Raw genomic sequence first — 21,681 nt, forward strand, 5'->3', positions numbered from 1 at the left:
ATGCTTCAGCGACCCAGCTCCTGCCTCTGTTTCTGCTGTGGCTTCCTTCTGTGACGGACTACAGATGAAACATGTAAGACAAATAAGCCCTTTCCTCTACAAGTTGCTTTTGGTCATGGTGGTTATCACAGCAATGGACAGCATACTACAGGAATTACTACTATTGCTTTTTTATTATTCTATCATTGTATCTTCAGTGTTACCATACTACATGCTCCTGATGACAAACATGTGCTCAGCCCTCGCTAGTGAGAACCGTTGTCCTTCGTTTCTCTGGAGTCGCATTTCCCTGTGAGAGTTTGCTCCTTGATGAACACAAAAATTTAAATCCTGCATTGCCAGATGGTAGCCTACATCCAGGTTGAAGGAATCTATCCTGCATGGATCTCATCAAGCAAGTCGACCTCAGTATTCCTCGTGGAAAGGATAGTCCTCTTCAGTCCTTGCACTGCAACGACAAATACAAAGAAGAAAACAGTCCACAGAATCAAAAATGTGATCTGAGACACTCTTACGTGATATACTCGGCTCTCTCTGTGCTCTTCTGATCTCTTCCCCAACAAGACTGTGAACATGGGACATGGAGTGTGGCGCAGGCACACAACAGGACCTTCTCCCAAAATATCAGAGGAGTATTAAGGAAGGAAGGCCTGCAAGCTATCAGTCACCAGTTCATTGATATAATAAGTGATCATAAGCAAGCAGACACACAGCTAAGGGCCCCAGAACTATTGTCTCAAACTCTGGCATTGCTGTGAAGTAGAAAGACTATTGAAATCAATAGATTGGCTATGAGTAGTAAATATGATACCAATATAAGCAAAGGGCTTAAAGTGTCTGCTGCATGCTAAACGAGAGAATTCAGTGAAGGTTGGCTGTGATTAATATTGTCATCTTTACTTTGTAGATTAGAAAAGTGATTTTAGGACATCACCAAAACTCCCCAAGGGCCCCAGTGCTAGTGAATAAGTAGTAGATTTTGGATTAGGACCCAGTGACGGTTGACATCTGAGGCCACCAAGTCCACTAGCTTCACATATACTCCTAGTTGATACCCAACAGGCATAATAAACACATGTCAAACCCTTGATTTTACCAAAATGTTAGTTAACTCTGCATGTGAGTTGCTCAAACAAAAGCCAACCAAGCAACCAAAAATACAAAACCAGCTTCAACTGTAAATTTTGAGGAGGAAATTAAATTGATTTCATGTTCCCATTTATCTAGATGGTGGTCTTCCTCATCTCCTCCCCAACACCATGGTCCAGGTCCAGCAACTGTCATCTTTTCCATGTGTTATTGTCGTAGTCTCTCAACCCACAAGTCATTGTGAGCCTTTTAAGACACATCAGATCATACCAGCTCTGTTCATGGCTTATTCCTCTTTCAGGCCTAAAGATCAAAGTCCTGTCCATAGTCTTAACCTAAATCTCCTCAAGCTTCTGCATTCTTACAATAACACTTATTCATTCCACAGTACTCTTAATCCCATTCAAATGCTCTAGCTACGAGATCAGAGCATTTGCAATGATTGCTATGATTGCAAGAATGCTATTTCCCTGAATAGCCATGTTACTCGTCTTCCACTGTCTTCAACTGCCACTTTTTGAACAAAGCTTCCCCTGGATAGTCATGGATTAAAGTGTCTACTACAAAAGGCAGCTCTACCTTTTGTCCTGCTTCACTTCTCTATATGGTATTTGTCACTCTCTGATTGGTGTATGTAACTGAGATCAGGGTTACTTCAGTTCCCCTCTGTAAAATATGAGCTTGGGAACAGGAAGCTTATAGTATGATGTCCCAAACATGTAGACCAATATTAGCACATTGCAGGAAGTCACTGGGTGAATGAGTGAGGGAAGGAGAACTTGACTCCCACACAGCAGTGACAGCTCCTTTCTTTAAAATCCTCACTCCGTGTGTAAGATTCAGAAACTGAGCATCAAATGACAATGTCTCTGCTCTGAGTGATTCCCCAGGACTCAGACTTTTCTTTTTAACTTTTCACAACTGCCAGAAAATAGTATTTGAAGACAAAAACCATCCCATAATCCCACATGCCTTCCATCCCTTCCTACTAACCCCTTACCCTTAGGGAGAGGCCTAGTCAACCTCCCACTTAACCTGGTACCACTTACTCCAACAGGTCACAGGCCCTCCAGTTCCTGTTGAAGCTGAGAATGGCAGCCATGTCCTCCTCACTCAACTGGAAGTCGAAGACCTAGAAAGACAAGAGTTCCAAAACCATCCTTATCAAGGAAAGTGCAGGTGGGATCTGAGGTTCTAAGTGTTTCCCCTAATATGTCCATGACAAACACATTATTCTCTAAATCAAGAGTGAGTTATTTATAGAGTTTAGTATTCTAAGAGGGAAGAGATTGGGTTGTAGGTGTGCTAAGTATGTACAATGATGCCTGAAGGGTGTCTCAGAGGACGAGTTTTCAAGTCCAGTCCATGTCTACAAGGCAGTCTTCAGTTGGCTAGCACAGCATTCCACCTATGATCTAAGTGCTCAATGGTAGGCAGTGGTCATCTCAGTGATATAAGCTACAGTTGTGATCAGTCCTGACAGGTTTGGCCGGTACCATCTGTGAGCCCAGTCAGCTCAGCTCTGGTGAGGCCAGCTTCCTAGCCTACGAGTTGACAGAGTGCTTGGAAGAAGGGAAGACACACTGTCAGTGAAAGAGTGGGATGAGAAGCTGAAGGACAGGGGAGAAGATTCCTCCTTCCCTCCTATCACCTATTCCACTGAGGAATGTCAGATGAACAGCCCAGGTCTTACCTGCAGGTTCTCCTGTATGCGTGAGGGTGTCACAGACTTGGGGATCACCACCACGTTCCTTTGGACGTGGAACCGAATCAGAACCTGTGTATTACGAAGGGAAGCCATGTGCCCAGTTAGCTACAAGACTTTCTCCTTCTTGTAAAATGACATCTAAATAACTTCCTATGGCTTAACAACAGTTGATATTAACAAAGCCCTTCACCATTAGGGTTACTTTTCCAGTTCCCTTCTTATGCCCCTTGATCCAAGAAACAACTAGGAATTACTAACGAGGAATGAGGAGGGTAGCCTGTAGTCATAGGCTTAGACCCTATACAGTTGGCACCTGAACCCAAAGCCTGAAGGCATGGCAGGAATCTGAAGGTCAGAGGCAGATCCTTGCTTCACTAATACTAGTGGTATTTTCTGAAGCTTCCAACAGGCTTACACTTCCCATTTCTTCCTCTCCAGGGAATTAAAAGCAAGCAACACAGTTGTACACATGACTACAAGAATGGATTGCTAAATAACAGGGGGAAATACTTTATTTTACCTGAGCTACTGTTTTCTTGTGTTTTGCAGCAATCTCTTTGATCTTGGGAATCTCCATTACTACGGGGTCTTCTGGCTTGGCACTAGAGGAAGAAAGAGAGCTGGAGTAAAAATCACCATGGCTACTGTGTGCCCATGAACATCACTGCCAGGATAGCATCAAGGCTGAGCACTGCAGCACTTTTTCCTCTGCAAGGCAGGCAGGAAGATCTTTCCCCATGGATTCGTGCATAGGATCTAGTACTTTGGCAATTTGAAAATACTGCCCCAGCACAGGACATCAGAAATGGAATATTCCAGGGGATCAGACATACTATCATTTTAAAAACACTTTACTCTGACAGTCCCACTTGGGTTACCAAACACATTGCCATTGGTATATTTTATCTTGTGCCTTGGAACTTACATACTAATAGAACAAATTACAAAATGCTAATTTTAAGAATGATAGAAAAAAAGAACCAGTACACTGAAGCCTTACTAAGGCCTGTCTGGGGAGCCCAGGGGACTGTAGGCTGTGACAGCGATGCCCTTGGATTGACAGTATTGGATCAGTTTTTCCTGGGTGAGGTAAGGGTGGCTCTCAATCTGCAAGAGAAAAAAAAAAAACAAAAAACAAAAAAACAAAAACATCTCCCTCACTAGGGAAGGAGGCCTTCCTGAATGGCTCAGCAGGAACTCCATGCACAAGAAAAGACCAACACAAAGGCCAAACACAACCCATGGACAGGTATGTATGCTACAAACCAGACCCAGAGACCTGCCTCCCACCTCCCTAAGCATCCTGAACATAGACCTCTGAGAGGAGACTCTGCAGACAGTGCTGAAGTTGCCTCCCAGTGCTGAAGCAGGCACAGAGCAGGACCAAACAGAACTTACCTGGTTGGTCACTGGCTTATGTTTTAGTCCAGGCTTGTTCAGGAGCCTTTCAATCTGGAAGTGGTTGAAGTTGGAGATGCCCAGAGCTTTCACCAGCCCCTGGTCCACCAGTTCCTCCATGGCCTGCCACAGTGAAGAATATCATTTAGATGGCTCTAAGAGGATACAGGGATGCTGGCATGCTTAGTCCTTGGTAGGAGGAATGGCTCCCTCAAGGCAAGTTAAGTGAAGCACTAAAGGAGAATTTTAGTCTAGACTGTGGTGCCCTCATGGCTGCTTCCAGCCATCCTACTCTTCCCCAGCTCAGATGTAATGAGGAAGGAGATGTAAAGGATTTATTTGCTGTCTGCTCTTAGGCAAAAGTGACCCAAACTGAGTGATGTAGGTTATCCACAGTGTAAGGAAAGGAATCGTCCCTGTGGTCTCTCTTTGGTTTTTGATTTTTATTTTGTGCTAATTAAGGATTGAGTCTATGGTCTCCTGTGTGTTAGATAGGCAATCTGCCATTAAGCTGTATCTCTAGTTCCTAACCCCCTTCATTTTTCAGTTTTGAATAGGATCTTGTAAGGGTTGGCCTTGAAGTTACTCTGAAGTCCAGGCAGGATCTGAAATGTGATCTTTGTGCCGCAGCCTCTAACATAGCCGTGATTGAAAGCATACAGTAAGGATCACCTTGCAGATGGATGGACCCAACAGGGGCACCCAGTCAACCCATATCACACCCACCCAAGGATCTGGGGTTTATTTTTTTATTACTTAAATACTCTGAGCTTGTTCTAAACTTTCCCAAAGATAATTATCCAACCTGATAGTGGAAGTCACACATTGAACATGAATTTATAATTATTCATCCATTCTAAGTTTCTGTTTATATGTGTGTATACATATGCATATACATATACTACATATACATCATATGTGTGCATGTGTGTGTGTGTGTATATATATATATATATATATATACACGTGTGTGTGTGTGTGTGTGTGTGTGTGTGTGTGTGTGTGTGTAAACGTATACAATGTGCTTGCTAGGCTACCTCAGCTTATTTGACATCAGTTAGTACAGGGATGAGGGAGGAGAGGAAGGAATCATCTTAGCCCAGGAGAGTCATTGGGAGGAAAGTTTAAATTGAGCCTGAAAAAAAAAATGACATGAAGAAAGGTAGTAAAATCATGCATGGATGGGGGAGGGGCAGCAAGGGCTTAGAGGCAGGAATGAGCAAGGAGGGTTTAGCTGACACATGAAATCTCATCTTTGGCTACAACTTAGAATACTCTGAGTAAACTTTCTCCTCCAGCATACCTCAGAGCAGACATGTCCTTCCTTTTTATTTTATTTTTCATTCACTGACATACTTGATCCTTCTTGTATCTATCAGAGCCTCTGACTTGCAGTAAGATTTTGTTGTTGTTGTTGTTGTTTTGCTCCTGAAAGTGTTTCATGGGGCCAGGGAAATGTTTCAGTGGGTAAAGGTCCTTGCTGCCAAGCTAGACCTGTCACAGTTTCTTCCTGGAGCCTATGTGATAGAAGGAAAGAACCTACTTTGGGTAGCTGCCCTCTGACTTTCACAAGTAGCTCCACAGACACCACTTTACAGGACAGAGGGAGAACTAGAGAATAAGCATTCTGAAATTATATACAGAGCACTTGAGCCTTTCCATACCAGGGTGGAGTCTCAACAGCACCTGAGGGAAGATTTGTATTTTAACTTTGAGCAGCACACTTGAAGGAAGTTGGAACCTACCTCCCAGGCATCCAAGAATGTGGATTTACTCAGGAGAACTTTGCCTTTATTGTCTTTGGGTAATAACGCATTCCCAGCCTGTAAACGGGAAACAAAAATATCACCAGAATCGGCATTTAGTTACCTGGGAAGAGATGTCTCAGGACAGCGAAATAAGAAGTACCCATGTCAAACTCCAGAGAACTCACATAAAAATATAATATTCAAAAAATTTTCCTGTGTCCGTCTACCATGGGATGTCAGTCCTCTATTTCTGGCAATACTCAGCTGGCTCCAAGTCCTCTGGTATATGATAGAAGCCATCACTATCATCGTGGAAGTTAACCAATGGAAACTTCAAGGTCACTAGACAGAGGTTTTATATCAGAAGAGTGTGCTTATCTGAGGAAGAGAGTAGCCAGCTTCTCCTAACCTTGCAACCTGGAGAAGGCCTGAGTTTGGAGACCAATGCCACTCTCACCAAGGCTGTTCATAAGGGCCTACAGCATAAGAATCCACATCCCTCCAGACACTATGCAGTATTTCTTCAGGGTGGACTGGCTAACTGTCAATATCACCACACATGGAGGTCACTCTCTGGGCACACTTTGATTAATAGGAACTTATGCAAGAGTGCCCCAAGACATCCTACCAAGGGCACTCATGGGCATGCATCCAAGAGGAAGATGGCTGGCCAGTTGCAGCTTATCTGAGCTGGTAGAAGAAATACTGTTTCTTTCAAACACAATTGCAGAAAACCAAGCATGAGTCTCACCAAGTACCACCTGTTGCCTCAGCCTCCGCCCTGCACAGTCTTCTGGGGACTAGAGAGATGGGTCAGAAGATGAGAGCACTTGCTGCTCTTGCAGAGGACCCAGGTTGGGTTCCCAGTACCTAGGTGGTGTTTCACAACCATCCATAACTCCAATTCCCAGGGATCCCATGCTCTCTTCTGATCTCCACAGGCACCAAGCATGGGCATGGTGCACACATATACATGTAAACAAAATGCTCATATACAAAAAATAGAATAAAACTCAAACCCAACCCCCTGCTTCATCCCTCCCCAGTGTCACAGTCATGGCACCATAGCCATTTGTAGCATCTCCCCGAAAATAGAGAGAAGGCAAAGAGCAGCTCAAACCTGAAATCCCTGTGGCCAGTGGACCAGATACAGGTCCAGGTAGTCCAGCTTCAGATCTGAGAGGGTTTTCTGGAAGGCTTTCTTCACCAGGTTTTTCTCAAAGAAGGTGGCCCACAGCTGCAGGGTGTAACAGGGGAGCATTAGAACTAGGGAGAGGAAGGCCACACATACTACAGTTACTCTTCCTGCTTGGAGATTTGTACACCCCAGGACAGGCTATTCACTTATAAGAAATACATTAAGAAATGCAACATATTTCTTATCATCAGCTCTTAGCAAGTCAACATCACTTCCTAAGTGTTCCCCTATGCTCTCAATATTGGGTTGGTTTCTTAGTCATTTAACTTAGTCGGCCGTTGACTAGAGTTATTCCTGTGTCACATGCTTTTCCGTGGCTCCCATTTCTCAGATGGCAGGAGTTGTTTGTGGCTCTTCGAGTTCAAGTATTACGATGTATTAGGAGGGCTGGCCCTTTTTAGTACTCCCTTATCCCCAGGCCTGTCAGGCCCTGCGATGAATGGCAATGAGCATATACACATATAACTATATACACATATATAGGTGTGGCCACTCCAACAGTGGATGTTTTTGTATGTGGAATTCTACCAAGAGACATAATGAAAGCAGGGAACAAAGGGCCAGGAGACATGCAGGCCCACAAAGAAAAGCTAATAAGCTCTTAAACCTGCCCCTACACAGATACTTCCACCCACCTTGAAGTCTTGTCCGCCAAGTGGATCATTGTACCTTGCTGACGATGAAGAGATCCTCCCGCTTCACAGCATTCTCTTTGATCTTCTCTTGGATGGCTTCTCCCACCTCACTCTCATTCTGATACACATAGGCACAGTCAATGTGGCGATACCCAGCATCAATGGCCGCCTTCACGGCTTCCTTGACTTGGCCTGGGGGAGACTGAAAGGCAATAGAAAAGACCATTAGATGCTCCAAGGCCCCCTCTTAAGGGCTCCACATAGACCAGATTCTGAAAACCACAGCCTTGCTGCAGTCCCGTTCCCAAGTGGACATGGGAGAAGAAAACATACACTGGGGGGCTTCTCCCAGGAAAAGAAAAAGTGAATTACTTTTTTTATTTCACTAAATTTTTAGGTTATCATACAAAGTGATGGATTTCATTATGGCATCTTAATACACATGTCATTGTCATGATTCTGACTCATGTCCTATTCTAGTCCTCCAATCCAGGTTGATCTTGAAGTGGCTCCGGTTTCTGAGTGACAAATGACTCCCCTTGCAACTTGCAAGGCTAGCCTGAAAACTAGATTCTGAGGAGGAGTTCTCAGACTCCAGACAGTTAGAAGGATCTTTAAAAAATATTATAGCAATGTGATTTGAACTCTGCTATGGTGCAGTATGAGGCTGAGCAGATTCCTCAATTTCCCTAAACCTTGACAGCAAAACATAGCAAGTTATGGACCCTGCCCCATGAGACCCTTGTGTTGCCATCTTGCCACAAGATTGTGAAGATTTCAGCATATCACCTGGCACTTGGTAAGGCTGGGTAGATGCAATCCAATATGTAATCACTGTTTCAGAAAAAGAGCAAACAGGAAGATGTTAACCAGGCACTTCATTTCTGTGTCCTCAGTTTTAAACCTAACAGAAACTTTATAAAAATGGATTTTCCCCATATGGACTAAAGAAAGAAAGAAAGAAAGAAAGGGGGGGCAGGGGGAAAGAAGGAAGGAAGGAAGGAAGGAAGGGAGGGAGGGAGGGAGGGAGGGAGGGAGGGAGGGAGAGAGAGAGAGAGAGAGAGAGAGAGAGAGAGAGAGAGAGAGAGAGAGAGAGAGAGAAAGAAAGAAAGAAAGAAAGAAAGAAAGAAAGAGAGAGAGAGAGAGAGAGAGAGAGAGAGAGAGAAAACAAACTAAGGGAAAGAGCATTTGAAATCACCTTCTGTCCTGACCTAACCAAGCCAGGTATTGGCTTAGGAAAATGAGTACTCATCACGTACCTCTCTGCAGAGCATGGTGCTCCATGGCTGTAACACCACCATGAGAGGCACAAAGGGAGGAGGGCCATGGCTTTGAGGACATCCTGGGGCACATTATTATCTCATTCAATACAAAACAACATCTCACTGGATGTGATGGCCCATGTTTTAATCCTAGCATTTGGGAGGTGAGTAGGAAAATCAGGAGTTCAGGGCCAGTCTCAGCCACATAATGAATTATTATAAGGTAACCAGGGCTATGAAAGACTCTCAAACAACAGCCCACAAATAACTCTTCCCCTATCACTAAATCTAAAGATTCTGTTTTTAAGCATCAAACCTTGAGAAGCACATAGAGCAGAGATCAACAGCTCTGCCATCATGAGGAGAAGGAATTTTCAGAAACACGAAAGCACTAGGGCCCAGGGCCAAAGTGTTACCCTCCTGCATGTCCACTGGTGAGCACAGAGTCCTGACCTCGAAAACAACTTCTTACAATATTTACAACTGCTTTTGGAACTCTGAAAGTGCCTTTCTTCTAAATTTGTCCAGGGTGAGTATCCTGGAGATTTGTAATTATTTGTCACCTTGAGGGAGCATGAAATTTCTACTCTGGTTGCAAGTCTCACCATTCTAGTAAGACCCCAATCTAATGTAGAAACAAAGAGAGAACCTACCCTCTGGGTAAAGAAAAGAGAAACAGAGGAAGACTGGAAATGAATCTTGGACACAGGACAGATGGTGTGATGGTTTGTATATTCTTGGAGCAGGGAGTGGCACCGTCTGGAGGTGTGACCTGGTTGGAATGGGTGTGTCACTGTGGGTGTGGGCTTAAGACTCCCACCCCAGTTGCCAGGAAGTCAGTCTTCCACTAGCAGCTTTTGGATGAAGACATAGAACTCTCAGCTCTGCCTGTGCCATGCCTGTCTGGATACTGCCATGCTCCCACCTTGATAATGGACTGAACCTCTGAACCTGAAAGCCAGCCCCAATTAAATGTTTTTTATAAGATTTGCCTTGGTCATGGTGTCTATTCACAGCAGTAAAACCCTAACTAAGACAGATGGGTTCCCAAACTACTCCTGAGCCAAGGATGAAGACTCAGACCTGTAATCCCAGTATTCAAGAAGCTGAGGCAGGAGGATTACTCCAAGTTTGATCAAGGTCATTTTAGGTTAGAGAGAGAGAAACCCTGTCTCAAGAAATCAAAATCAAAACTAAAAACAGCTCCTGGTTAACAAGCTGGCTACTCCTATGTTATCAGTAATAGAAACAGCAAAGAAAGCAGAGTTAGAAGATGGACCAATGTCAGACTTGTTCCAAGATTTCGTGAGAAATCTGATTCACTGGGTACTGGGATGGGCCACGGAGCAACTTGCCAGTAGAGATTATCACAGCCAGGGCAGACTCTGAGCTGACTCCAATTCTGTGGCTCTCATGCTGCATGGGTCTTAAGGTGTGGGGGAATCACATGGAGATTTTGTAAACTGCCTGGGCTAGTCCAGTTGTCCTCTGCCTTTCCCATAAGCTCCCAGATCACTCAGATGTTGGCATAGTCTTGCATCATAAGAAAGAGTGGGGTCATTAAGAACTCTATCCTCTCTCTCAGTCATTCAGCCAGTAACAAACCAACAGAGACCCTCAGAGTCCCAAGGAAAAGCTTTCTAAGAGAAAACTTCCCTGAAAACAGTTTTCTCCCTGAAAAATTGTACAAATTTAAACCTGATATTCGCCAAGGAAGCTATTGTCATTTCTGGGAAAGGCTCATCTGCAACCCAAAGCAGCTGACAATAGGTGATAATGCTGGCCTTATCAAACCCAAGGCAGATAGATGCTCTGCCCAGAAGAGAAAATGCCCAGACCTCCCCTCAAAGGTAGCAGATGTCCCAAGACTGCATACTCACCTTCCAGGTGCCCAGGCCCACAAGGGGCATCTTGGCTTTGGTACTGAGTTCCACGAAGGTGGCCATGGTTGCTGCAGAGAGTCCTCTGAGTGAGCAGATGAAATGCCTGCTTTCTCTACAAGGAGGCTGGTGACATTTTTATGTCCTGGATAAAGGAGGCGGGCTCTTACCACATTGGCAAGCAGCCACAGCCAAGGGTTGGGGCATGAGAACAGGAACTTCATGGCAATCTTGTGCCACACTGATAATCATAAACAAAGATTATAGTCAGCACAGCACAAAGGCTATCTGGGCAGAATGCATGCTCTACTGGGTATGCAGTTCAGAGGTTTGTGAACCTAAATGACATGGTTGAAAGGTTATCCAAGATGAACTGGTAAGTTTATTTGGGAAGGGTCATTGCCCTGGGAGTGGATATAACACTAGTGAACTGCGTGGGTGCTCATGCAGTTTGAGGCAAATAAAAATGTCAAGGACAAATGAGACATCTTTTACAGTAACTACTTTGAAATAACTGTCCTTGGCCACAAAACTAAGGGATGTCTGTACAGAGGAAACTGGCAGGTGACCTTGTGGAAAGATTTTTTTTTTTTTTTAATGTAGGTCATGGACACCTTTCTAGAAATGCCTGTATCTGTGCATTTTCTGTCAGATTGTTGGGCAAGAAGATTCCCTGAGGATGAAAATGACCTGCTAGCCACTGGGACAGGTTCTTTCCTATTAAAATTCTCTTTCTCCTTCCTTTGTTTTTCCTTTCTTCCTCATTACCTACTTTTCTTCTTCTTCCTTTTCTTTTCTTTTCTTTTCTTTCAGATTTAGGGATTTGACCAATTGTGTTTTATGACGACATTTTAAAAAACTGTGCCTGATTTGAAAACAATCTTTTGTGAATATGAAGTGTCATGTACTCAACTGTGACAAGCAAGGATGGTTTATAAGGGAGAGAACATGAAGCAAAATATTCCCATCACTTAAACTGCCATTCGCAGTGCTGTTTTCTCCTGTCTTTGCATATGTGTATTATTAATAATGTCTCTCTCTGAGTATATATGTCTTAGTTCTTACATACTATATATATATATATTTTTGGAAGTTAACTTCATAAAACAAACTTTCTAAACATCTATAACAAGTCACTTTGACTTCATGTTTTGGTTTTGTTTCTTACTTTTGCATGTGCCCATGCATGTGTGTGCAGTCCTGCGGAGGCCATCACAGGACATGAGATCCCCTGGAGGCTATAGGTGGTTATGAGCCACTGGGTGTGGGAATTGAACATGGGTCCCTGGTTAGAGCAGCATGTTCTCTTAACCGCTGAGCCTTCTTTCCAGCCCTAAACCACCATTTTAAAATTACTTTTTACCACATACATTTTAATGGTGGCAAAATATTTTATTTTGTCAACATTTATTTGGTCATTTCCACTATTCTTAAATATTTAGTTTGTTTTCGATTGGTTTATAATAGGAATGAGTAATATCCCTAAGTGTACCATTGTAGGTATTTCATAAAAGTTCCATATCCCAGGACACTGACAATTGCTGCCCCAGTATGTGCAGAGGGTTCCCTCTGTATTTCTTGAGTCTTCGCACATGGGATAGTCTACATGTGCTGTAGAATCTGGCTGAAAGAAGAGCACCAGCTAGCCACCACGTAGTTAGAATTATAAAACAATGTCATGTACTAGCATACACTTGTCACAGTCAGGTAAATTGGACTCAGGGAGTAGGCTATGTGGATAGAGACTGGATAGTCATATGGACATCTCTGAAGCCTACACACAGGGCTCACCCCCTTCAAAGACCAGATAACTAGGTGGGAAAGCTAAAGATCAGGTAGAAATCACAGCCAAGCTCCATCTCACACTGTGATACCTCTACATGCTCCCCTCCCTCAGAAATCCCACTGACACATGGAAAGAGAAGATCCTAAATGCCGTATATTTCCATCCAGAAATAAATGGGAATAAAATGAAATACAGAAGGAGACAGGGTCAGGAAGTGAACTAGGTTGAAGCTTTATCAGTACTAAAGATCCTGCAGACTGCTTTGCCATGGCTGACCAGAACATCAAGATTGTAGGTAGAGGAAATGCTAGACAACACAGAGCCCCGTTTACAGTCTTCTTTCTACTCTGACGTCTTCATGAACTTCCAATAAGACTCTTGGAATGTATCTCTAGACTGAACACATAGCTAGGCTCCAATCATCACCTGAAGATGTGGGAACGTCTGAATCCTATGGGGGGGGGGCTCTCTGCTTTTCTATCACCCACTTACCTACTGACGATTCCACCCATGTAACTGCTGTTGTTTTGATTTGTGGGTTTCTTGTTTGATCTCTTAAGATTTGTTTTTAAATTATGAGAGTGTGCATATGTTCATGAGTGCAGGTGCCTGTGGAACCTTCGAGAGTGTGACAGTTCCCCTGGGACTGAAGTGATAGGCTCTTGTAATATGGGTGCCAAGAACCAAATTCAGGTCCTGTGCAGGAACAGCATTGCTCTTGACAACTGAGCCATCTCTCCTATACCTTTTTATTTACTTGAGACAGGGTCTCATGTACACCATTCTGGCCTAGAACTTACCATGTTGCTCAGGGTGACCTTGAACTTTTGATGGTCTTATCTTCACTTCTCACGTGCTAAGATTATAAGCATGCACCCATGACTGGTTTGGGGGATGCTGAAGAACAGACTTAGGGCTTTGTACATGCTACACTCCATCTCTTGAGGTTTCCACCACCCTCCAACAGAGCAAAATTTAAGACAAAGTCTTTAACATCTGGGTCTTCAAGGAACATTCTAGATCCAGACTATAACAGAGTCCATGAAAGAAAAAGCTTTCAGAGAATCCAAGGGTCTTAAACTAATCCTGGCTATGTTTTGAAGTATCGTAACACCAGGTAGCTAGAGTATATGTTGCTAAATGGCTAAAAAAATTGGGGGGGAACGACCATTCTTCCTACAGAAATTGTAAGAGTCAAAGTTATGTTTTAAGTTTTAATTGCTGTTCCTAGGAGATCCATAAAACAAAAAATGCTTCTTATCTGAAATTCCCTTGCCCAAGGACAAATACTTCCTAAGATGCTGAAGGCTATTGTTTATATAAGATGACAAGCCTATATTTTCACTTCCCTAACAAGTTTGGTTGACCCAACTGCACTAGATGCGCTTGATCATATGTAGGCTGTATGTACATCAGGATGTGTGCTTGCTCCTGGTTGGATGAAGGTAGAAAGCACATAGCCTCGTGGGTTTGCCTTTATAAGCACCTGACCAGTGTAGCTCATGGCTATTTTGAGGGAACTCTGGATGGATCTGTCCAGAGTCCATTGCCCTGGCCAGTATTGATTAAAGTTTGCTTCAAATTTGGCTCAAAATTGTGGTAGTAATCTTATTCCTGTCCAGTGGAATTAATAAAATCTGATCTGTTGAGAAAAAAAAATAGGTCTGAATCACATTGTCTCAGAGAAAATTAAAGCAATAAAGCTGCTGTAGGAGGGTTGGAAACCAAAGTAGAAATTGCATTAGCTTTTTCTAATTTGGATGGGAAGCTGGGAGAAGAGGGACTACGGGTATTCACTCCACAGGGAATACTTAGGCAGCACAGCAGATAAATTACTGAAAGCTGGGATCAAATGAGACAACGAAGGGTGATGCTCCTTAAGATGTGGGATGCTAGGGGAGAGGCTCTGCTCTGGTTGGGTAAGGAAAGCCATTGCTGGCAGACAGCCTTTGCACAGGCTCTTTACCACACCGACAAGAATGGGTCACCTTGGCTTAGATTCATCCGTGCCTCTTCCTTTGAACCAGTAAATGAAATGTTGTGTCAGTCCCCAAAACAAACAGAACAGAAAAGTGCTTTCATGATGTGGTGGTCTGAATAAGAACAATCCCTTTATGCTCACATGTGTGAATGTGAGTGGCACTACTTGGGAAAAATTAGGGGGTGTGGCTTTGTTGGAGGAGATGTATCACTGGGATTCATGCAGCTTTGGCATCTTCAAGGTCCAAGCCAGGCCCAGTGTCTCTCTTCCTGCTGCCTGTATGTCTGAATCTAGAACTCTCAGCTACCACTCCAGCACCATGTCTGCCTGTGTGTTGCCTTGCTTCCTACCACAATGATAGTGGACTAAACCTCTGAAACTCTAAGCCAGTCCAAATTAAATGTTTTTGGTGTTTTTTTTTAAATAAGTTGCTATGATGGGAACACTGACTAAGACACAAGTCACAAAATTTTATTAAAATCCTTAAGTTGTATCTATTCATGTATGAAGTTTTCAAAATTAATGATGCTTAAGAGTAGATTTTCTAACTTTTAGATTTGGTGTGAAAGCGTAAATTTTTTATCATTATCACTACCATCATTGATCCCTTTAGAAGTATGCTAAAGAGCTGTGACTAACAGATTTTAATTTATGGTACTTGGCACCTCAAATGTTCTTGGTCACATATGTTGTGTTTACTTAATTCATGTGTTATTCATTCCTGCCCTCGATGTTAGCATTTTTACCACAGATTTCTTTCTGATACTTCCGTCTTAGCTAGAGTTGCTTTTGTGGTAGACATCTCTGTCTCTGACTCTCCTCTTCCCAGTTTAAACATTTCCTTGCAAGGAAGCTCCTCTCCAGGTTGTAATGAGCAGCTTAGCGTAAGTCCCTGTGACGCTGCTTTTGATAAATCATCCTTTCTTTCCAATGCTCTCCCTACTCAAGGCCGGATCACAGCCTCGGGGCCCTTTCTCTGAATAAAGCCAATTCCTGAAGAGTAATTATGTGCCAGTTCTTTCCCCAACAGCCGCTGTGTTTCCCTCTCGGGTTTAACAGGAAGCAGCCTTCGAGACTCACCTAGGCCTTCGGTTCGTTTCCTGCAGTCAGAGCAAACCTTCGGCTTTGGCTCTACTTTCCACATTCCAAGCCAGGAGACGTCTCACTGAGACACATTCCAAAGTCTCACTTCAGCACGGAAATCATTTTTTTTTCTTTTTTGTAAGTAAAATTGAAGGTATTTGTTGAATGAAGAAAAGGTGTAACCGTTTTTTTCCAGGTAATGTGTACTTTGGAAACTTGTCAGCTCTGATTCTGGCTGCTGACTTCTAGAGCATAACAGCTCCTCTTTAAAGGAAGTAAGATTTTCTTCGGAGCCAAGTCTGAATGGCCTGTGGTGAATGACGGCCTAAGAATGGCCATGACTGTAGTAGAAATTTACTTTTTGCTTTTGCTAAAAAAGCAAATGGCGTTCTATCACACATGTTGGCTCCTACCTATGATGCCATGCACTTAGGAGGCTGATGAAGGAGGATTAAAAAGTCAAGGTCATTGTTAGCTACATGGGGAGGGCAAGGCCAGCCTGAGATATAGAGTCCTTTGCTCAAAAGAATAAAGTTCAAGGCCATACGGGTCTGTGGAAAAAGAGAGCTGCAGGCCAATCATAGCACTGAAGTGAGAACCTGCCTCAAATGTTTAAAAATCATTTTGGAAAAGTTGCAGAAGCTCTGTCTTAGGGGACTTGCCTGGCAAGGAAATGTTGTGTAACTTTCCTCTGAGACTGAAACATTCCATCCTGCGGGAACGCTCCTTACGCAAGAAGGTAAAATAAAACAAAAATAAAAACAAAAAAGAAGCCGGGCGTGGTGGCGCACGCCTTTAATCCCAGCACTCGGGAGGCAGAGGCAGGAGGATTTCTGAGTTCGAGGCCAGCCTGGTCTACAGAGTGAGTTCCAGGACAGCCAGGGCTATACAGAGAAACCCTGTCTCGAAAAACCAAAAAAAAAAAAAAAAACAAAAACAAAAAAACAAAAAACAAAAAAAAAAAAACAAAAAAGAAAACTCAAAATAACTTCGGTCCTAAAACTGACCAAGTCTTCGCATCCGGAAGCGGCAGTTTCAATATGGAAAGGAGGGGCTAATGGGACCTCATTGCTGATTGGTTAACTGTTAATGCTGATTCTACCAATTCAAATTGTACAGAGTGGCACCGTTCGAGGAGGACAGGCTCTGGTTGGTCAGTGGTACTGGGTTACGCAATTTCTGGATGTAAAGTCTCTAATGGGTGGGGCTACTCCGGCAACTTCGACCTTTCAACCCGGACCCCACACTAGCAACTCCCCAGAGTGCTTTTGCCAGGGACGAACTGGAATTTGGATCCGAAGCTTGTAGGACGCAGCAGCCGAGTTCTAGGGAAACAAAAATCTGAAGATGAATTTCCCACGTGCGCTTGCTGGTTTCTCAAGCTGGCTCTTCAAACCTGAACTTGCCGAGGACACTCCGGATAATGACGAGAACACTGTTAACCCATGGCGTGAGCTGCTGCAGAAGATAAATGTGGCCGATCTCCCCGATTCATCCTTTTCGAGCGGTAAGGAACTTAATGTCTCTGTGTACGATACTTTTGAACATTTCTGCAAGATTAGGGACTATGACGCAGTTGGCGAGCTGCTTCTGGCATTTCTGGATAAAGTAACAAAGGAAAGGGACCAATTCAGAGATGAAATTTCCCAGCTCCGAATGCACATAAATGATCTAAAGGCTTCTAAGTGTGTCCTGGGGGAGACTCTTCTCTCCTACCGCCACAGGATTGAAGTTGGGGAAAAACAGACTGAAGCCCTCATTGTGAGGTTAGCTGATTTGCAATCCCAGGTCATGTGTCAGCCTGCCCGGAAAGTGTCTGCAGATAAGGTGAGGGCACTGATTGGTAAAGAATGGGATCCGATAACCTGGGATGGAGATGTGTGGGAGGACATAGATTCTGATGGGACTGAGGAAGCAGAGTTGACCACTGTCTTGGTCTCTCCATCCTTGTCTGAGGAAAGTGGTTATGCCTTGTCAAAAGAACGCGCCCAGCAGGACAAAGCAGATGCTCCTCAGAACCAGTCTTCAACATCCTTAGTTACTTCTGAACCTGTCACCAGACCCAAGTCTCTGTCTGACCTTACAAGTCAGAAACACCGCCATACTAACCATGAACTCAAATCACTTGCTCAATCAAATCACCAACAGGCAAAGGAACATTCGAGGAAATGGATTTTAAGGGTGTGGGATAATGGTGGGAGGCTCACAATACTGGATCAGACTGAATTTCTCAGTTTAGGTCCTTTGAGCCTTGATAGTGAGTTTAATGTCATAGCCCGCACGGTTGAAGATAACGGTGTGAAGAGTTTGTTTGATTGGTTGGCTGAAGCATGGGTCCAGAGATGGCCTACTACAAGAGAGCTGCAGACGCCTGACGCCCTGGAGTGGTATTCTATTGAGGATGGGATTAAAAGGCTTAGGGAACTTGGAATGATAGAGTGGCTTTGTGTAAAAGCTACTTGTCCACAGTGGAGGGGCCCGGAAGATGCACCCATCACGAGAGCTATGAGGATAACTTTTGTCCGGGAAACTGTAGAGACTTGGAAGAGCTTCGTATTTAGCCTCCTCTGTATAAAGGACATAACAGTGGGGGGCGTGGCTGCCCAGTTGCATGATCTAATAGAATTAAGTTTAAAGCCAACAGCAGCTGGCTTGACTGCTGGTTCGGCTCCTGTGGGCTCCGTGGCTGTTCTCTCTCTCTCCCCCTGGAAACATCAAAGCAACAGTTAAAGAGCTTAAAATCAGGAGGAGGTCCCGCAGTGGAGACAGAGGACAGAGATGATTTTTTTGCTTGCTTTCTTTCTTTTTCCTTTTCTTTCAACATAGATTTTAGAGCCAGAGGTGGGTTACCTTCCTATGATACCCCTGATGCGCCACAAACCCGAGAAGATTATTGCCACTGGTTGGTTGCAAACAGGAACTAGACTATAAGATCCCAACGCTGACGACATCACAGTGCCTTGAACCTAGGACGCAGGGGAGTGAGGCATGGACTGTGCTGAATGAAGGCTTCTTGCTGGCTGGCATTCCTAGTGCTAGAAAGTGCCATGCAGACTACTGCTGTCCTTGTTTCCACTCAGCTCCACTCAGCTATGGACTCTAAATGTTAATGTCATCAGCACTACAGGCAGCTGTAGGGGGGTGGGTCGGTCTGGTGCTGCTTGTAGTCAAAAGCTAAATTCTATTTCCCAAGATCCGATTGCTCCAAGGTGAGCCGATCCTTACGTACTCCAGCCTTTCTTATAAACCTTACTCCCCAGTTTGAAACTACCAGTTAAATAAAACTGGTGATAACCAATTACTGGTGTGGGGCGGGTGGGGGAGTGGGGGAGTTTGAGTTACCGGACTGGTCGAACTAAGTCGAACTGATAATATAAAGCAACATTTGATTGTTCACATATGCTATGAGTAGATAGCTGGTCTTCAAAAACCTCAGAGGCCACAGAAAATGGCATTTAAAGATGTTTTTATTAATTTAAGGCCTTTTTGACATTGAGACATGTCAGCTCCTGGCAGCACCCCATTCGACTTGGAAAAGGAAGGATGAGCATTGAAGAATCTCCATTAGGAGATGGATTCTAATGTAGCAAGTTGCCACTGGGCAAAGAAAATGCCTTATTCTCTCTGCAGACAGGATGCTGTCCAAAATGGGCAAATTGAAATGCAGGCAAAGTCGACTGCCTAACTCTGCCAAGACAGGGTACACAAGTCCTTCATATGCCTTGCTTCACAAATATGCCTGTCAGGTATACTGCCAGAAGGTTGAAGATGGATGCTCCAACATTATCTAGACAATTCTGGGGAACTGCCAGACAGCTATTTGTCTTTTCTGTAGCCTTGGAAGCTGCTTGCCTGTGCTTCCTGCACACTCTGGCAATATTTATCCTTCTGATGTCTCTGATGGAATTGAAGACTAGATAGTAGTTATAGTCTCACACGTAAGCTTAAGTTGTTTTGGATTTAAGAGGTTTTTAGGTCTAAGAAAATGTTTTTAAGTTAATGCATGTTATCACAAAAAATTATTTAGATACATAACTCTGAACTCACCAAGATAGTATAGATGATACTTATCCAAAGGTTGCCAAATACAAACAAACTGGACTTTTTTAATGTCTTACCTAATCATTTTCATAATTGTTCCTACTTTATGTTGTTTATTGCTGTAAGAGAAAGGCTTTTTATGTAGACAAAAAGGAGGAAATGTATGGGGTTGGTCTGGTGCTGCTTGTATTCAAATGCTAAATCCTGTACTGGGTTGCTCCAAGATGAGCCTTTGGTGTATAAACCTTGCTCCCCAATTTAAAACTATTGGTTAGGGGCTGGAGAGATGGCTTAGCAGTTAAGAGCACTGACTGCTCCTCCGAAGATCCTGAGTTCAAATCCCAGCAACCACATGGTGACTCACAACCATCTGTAATGAGATCTGACGCCCTCTTCTGGTTTATCTGAAGACAGCTACAGTGTACTTCTATATAACAATAAATCTTTGGGCCGAAGCAAGCAGGGGCCGGAGCAAACAGAAGTCCAAAGTTCAAATCCCAGCAACCATATGGTGGCTCACAACCATCTGTAATGGGATCTGATGCCCTCTTCTGGTGTGTCTGAAGACAGCAGCAGTATATTCACATATATAAATAAATCTTTAAAAAACAAAACAAAAAAAAAAACCAACCAAACAAACAAAAAACTGACCAAATTCACTAGGCCCCTCCCTGCCAGAGTAAGCGATAAGAACAGAGGGGCCAATCAGACGCTCAGAGAATCCCAGCTGTAAACACTGAGACCAGACCTGCCTGGAAGAAGCAGAAACCAGCTGCGCTGCCTGAGAGAGGTTTAGACCAAGCAACCACCTGAAGAGGATACACTCTCCAAACTGCTGAACTGCCTGCAGGCTGTGCAGTGTGTTCCTGGTTCCCAGTTTTGTGCGTTGTCACCTGTGCTAAGCTGGGCTTTGGTGATGCAGCTGTCTCTGAGTCATCTCTGCTCCTGCAAATAATCCCTAAAGCATACCCCCGTAAGTCACCCAATAAAACTCACTGGTGCACCAAAGTGGACTTCGGTCTGTCATGAGTTCCCTACTGAGGTTGAGTAGATGTGTGTGTTGCATCTCCCCAGCAAAGGTTTTGTTACATAATAGGAAATTGTGTAATTTTCATTCCTAGAACTGAAAAAAAGTTCTTTCTGTGCCCCATCCACCAGTGTATTATGTTTTGTTGTTGTTGTTGTTGTTGTTGTTTAAGCTATGTGAGACATTAATGATGAGGTGAAGGTACACATAGGACTCTTGGGTCCCTGACATAGAACATCAGTTATAATTTGGTGGACCAATACTGCTAAGAATCAGAAGATCACCCTTCTTACATGTAATATTTTCATATAAAACTTCAATGTTTTCAAAAAAACTTAGTGAGAGTGGCATTCATTTACATTTATATAAAAACCATTAATGTATGCTTTTCTTAATTCAATATTTTTAGCTATGTACATGTGTGTGTGTTGGGGGGGGGTGGTTATGCTCACACGAGCTCAAGTGCCTGAAGGGGCCAGAGCTAGAGCCACAAATGATGGTGAGCTGCCTGATATGGGTGCTAGGAACTGAATTCCAGCCCTTTGGAAGAACAGTATGCATTAACTTCTGGATCTATCCAGCTTGATTAAAGACTGCTGGAATCTGGATCTCCGCACACCCTAACTCCATTTATTCTTAATTTTTTTCTGAGAATTTCACCCAAAAGTACTATATTTATATCATTCTTTCCCCTCCTTTCTCCTCCCTATAACTCCTCCCAACCTCTGTTTTCTCTCAAATTCATAGCCTCTTTTTCTTTAATTATTATCGATGTGTGTGTCTGTGTGTGTGTGTATGCATTTACACACAACTTACTAAGTCCACTTAGCATTTGTCATATATAT

General features: G+C 43.5%; 2 protein-coding genes across 2 annotated transcripts; one reads left to right on the forward strand and one right to left on the reverse strand.

Moving 5' to 3' along the window:
* Nucleotides 1-247: 247 nt before the first annotated feature.
* Nucleotides 248-10,984, reverse strand: LOC110295916 (aldo-keto reductase family 1 member B7). Its single transcript, XM_021164322.2, has 10 exons — nt 10,919-10,984; nt 7,811-7,978; nt 7,064-7,180; nt 5,941-6,018; nt 4,196-4,318; nt 3,798-3,904; nt 3,318-3,399; nt 2,783-2,866; nt 2,139-2,221; nt 248-448 (listed from the first exon to the last, which is right to left on the reverse strand). Exons 1-10 carry the CDS (start codon nt 10,982-10,984, stop codon nt 406-408), a joined length of 951 nt encoding a protein of 316 aa, XP_021019981.1. The 3' UTR covers nt 248-405.
* Nucleotides 10,985-17,115: 6,131 nt separating this feature from the next.
* On the forward strand, nt 17,116-18,498 carry LOC110295914 (Friend virus susceptibility protein 1). Its single transcript, XM_021164320.1, has one exon. It carries the CDS (start codon nt 17,116-17,118, stop codon nt 18,496-18,498), a length of 1,383 nt encoding a protein of 460 aa, XP_021019979.1.
* The last annotated feature ends 3,183 nt before the right edge of the window (nt 18,499-21,681 follow it).

Source organism: Mus caroli, unplaced genomic scaffold, assembly GCF_978045245.1.
Source record: "Mus caroli unplaced genomic scaffold, Mus_caroli_1 scaffold_7, whole genome shotgun sequence".
Classification (NCBI taxonomy): Eukaryota; Metazoa; Chordata; class Mammalia; order Rodentia; family Muridae; genus Mus; species Mus caroli.

What these genes read in the sequence shown, in the direction of transcription:
- LOC110295914 (XM_021164320.1), top strand. Translation starts at nt 17,116, where the DNA reads ATGAATTTCCCACGTGCGCTTGCTGGTTTCTCAAGCTGGCTCTTCAAA.
- LOC110295916 (XM_021164322.2), bottom strand. Translation starts at nt 10,984, where the DNA reads ATGGCCACCTTCGTGGAACTCAGTACCAAAGCCAAGATGCCCCTTGTG. An exon ending in ACTGGCCACAGGGATTTCAG is followed by an intron (nt 6,019 to 7,063) that starts GTTTGAGCTGCT and finishes TCCCGTTTACAG; the next exon opens with GCTGGGAATGCGTTATTACC. An exon ending in ATAAGCCAGTGACCAACCAG is followed by an intron (nt 3,905 to 4,195) that starts GTAAGTTCTGTT and finishes TTTCTCTTGCAG; the next exon opens with ATTGAGAGCCACCCTTACCT.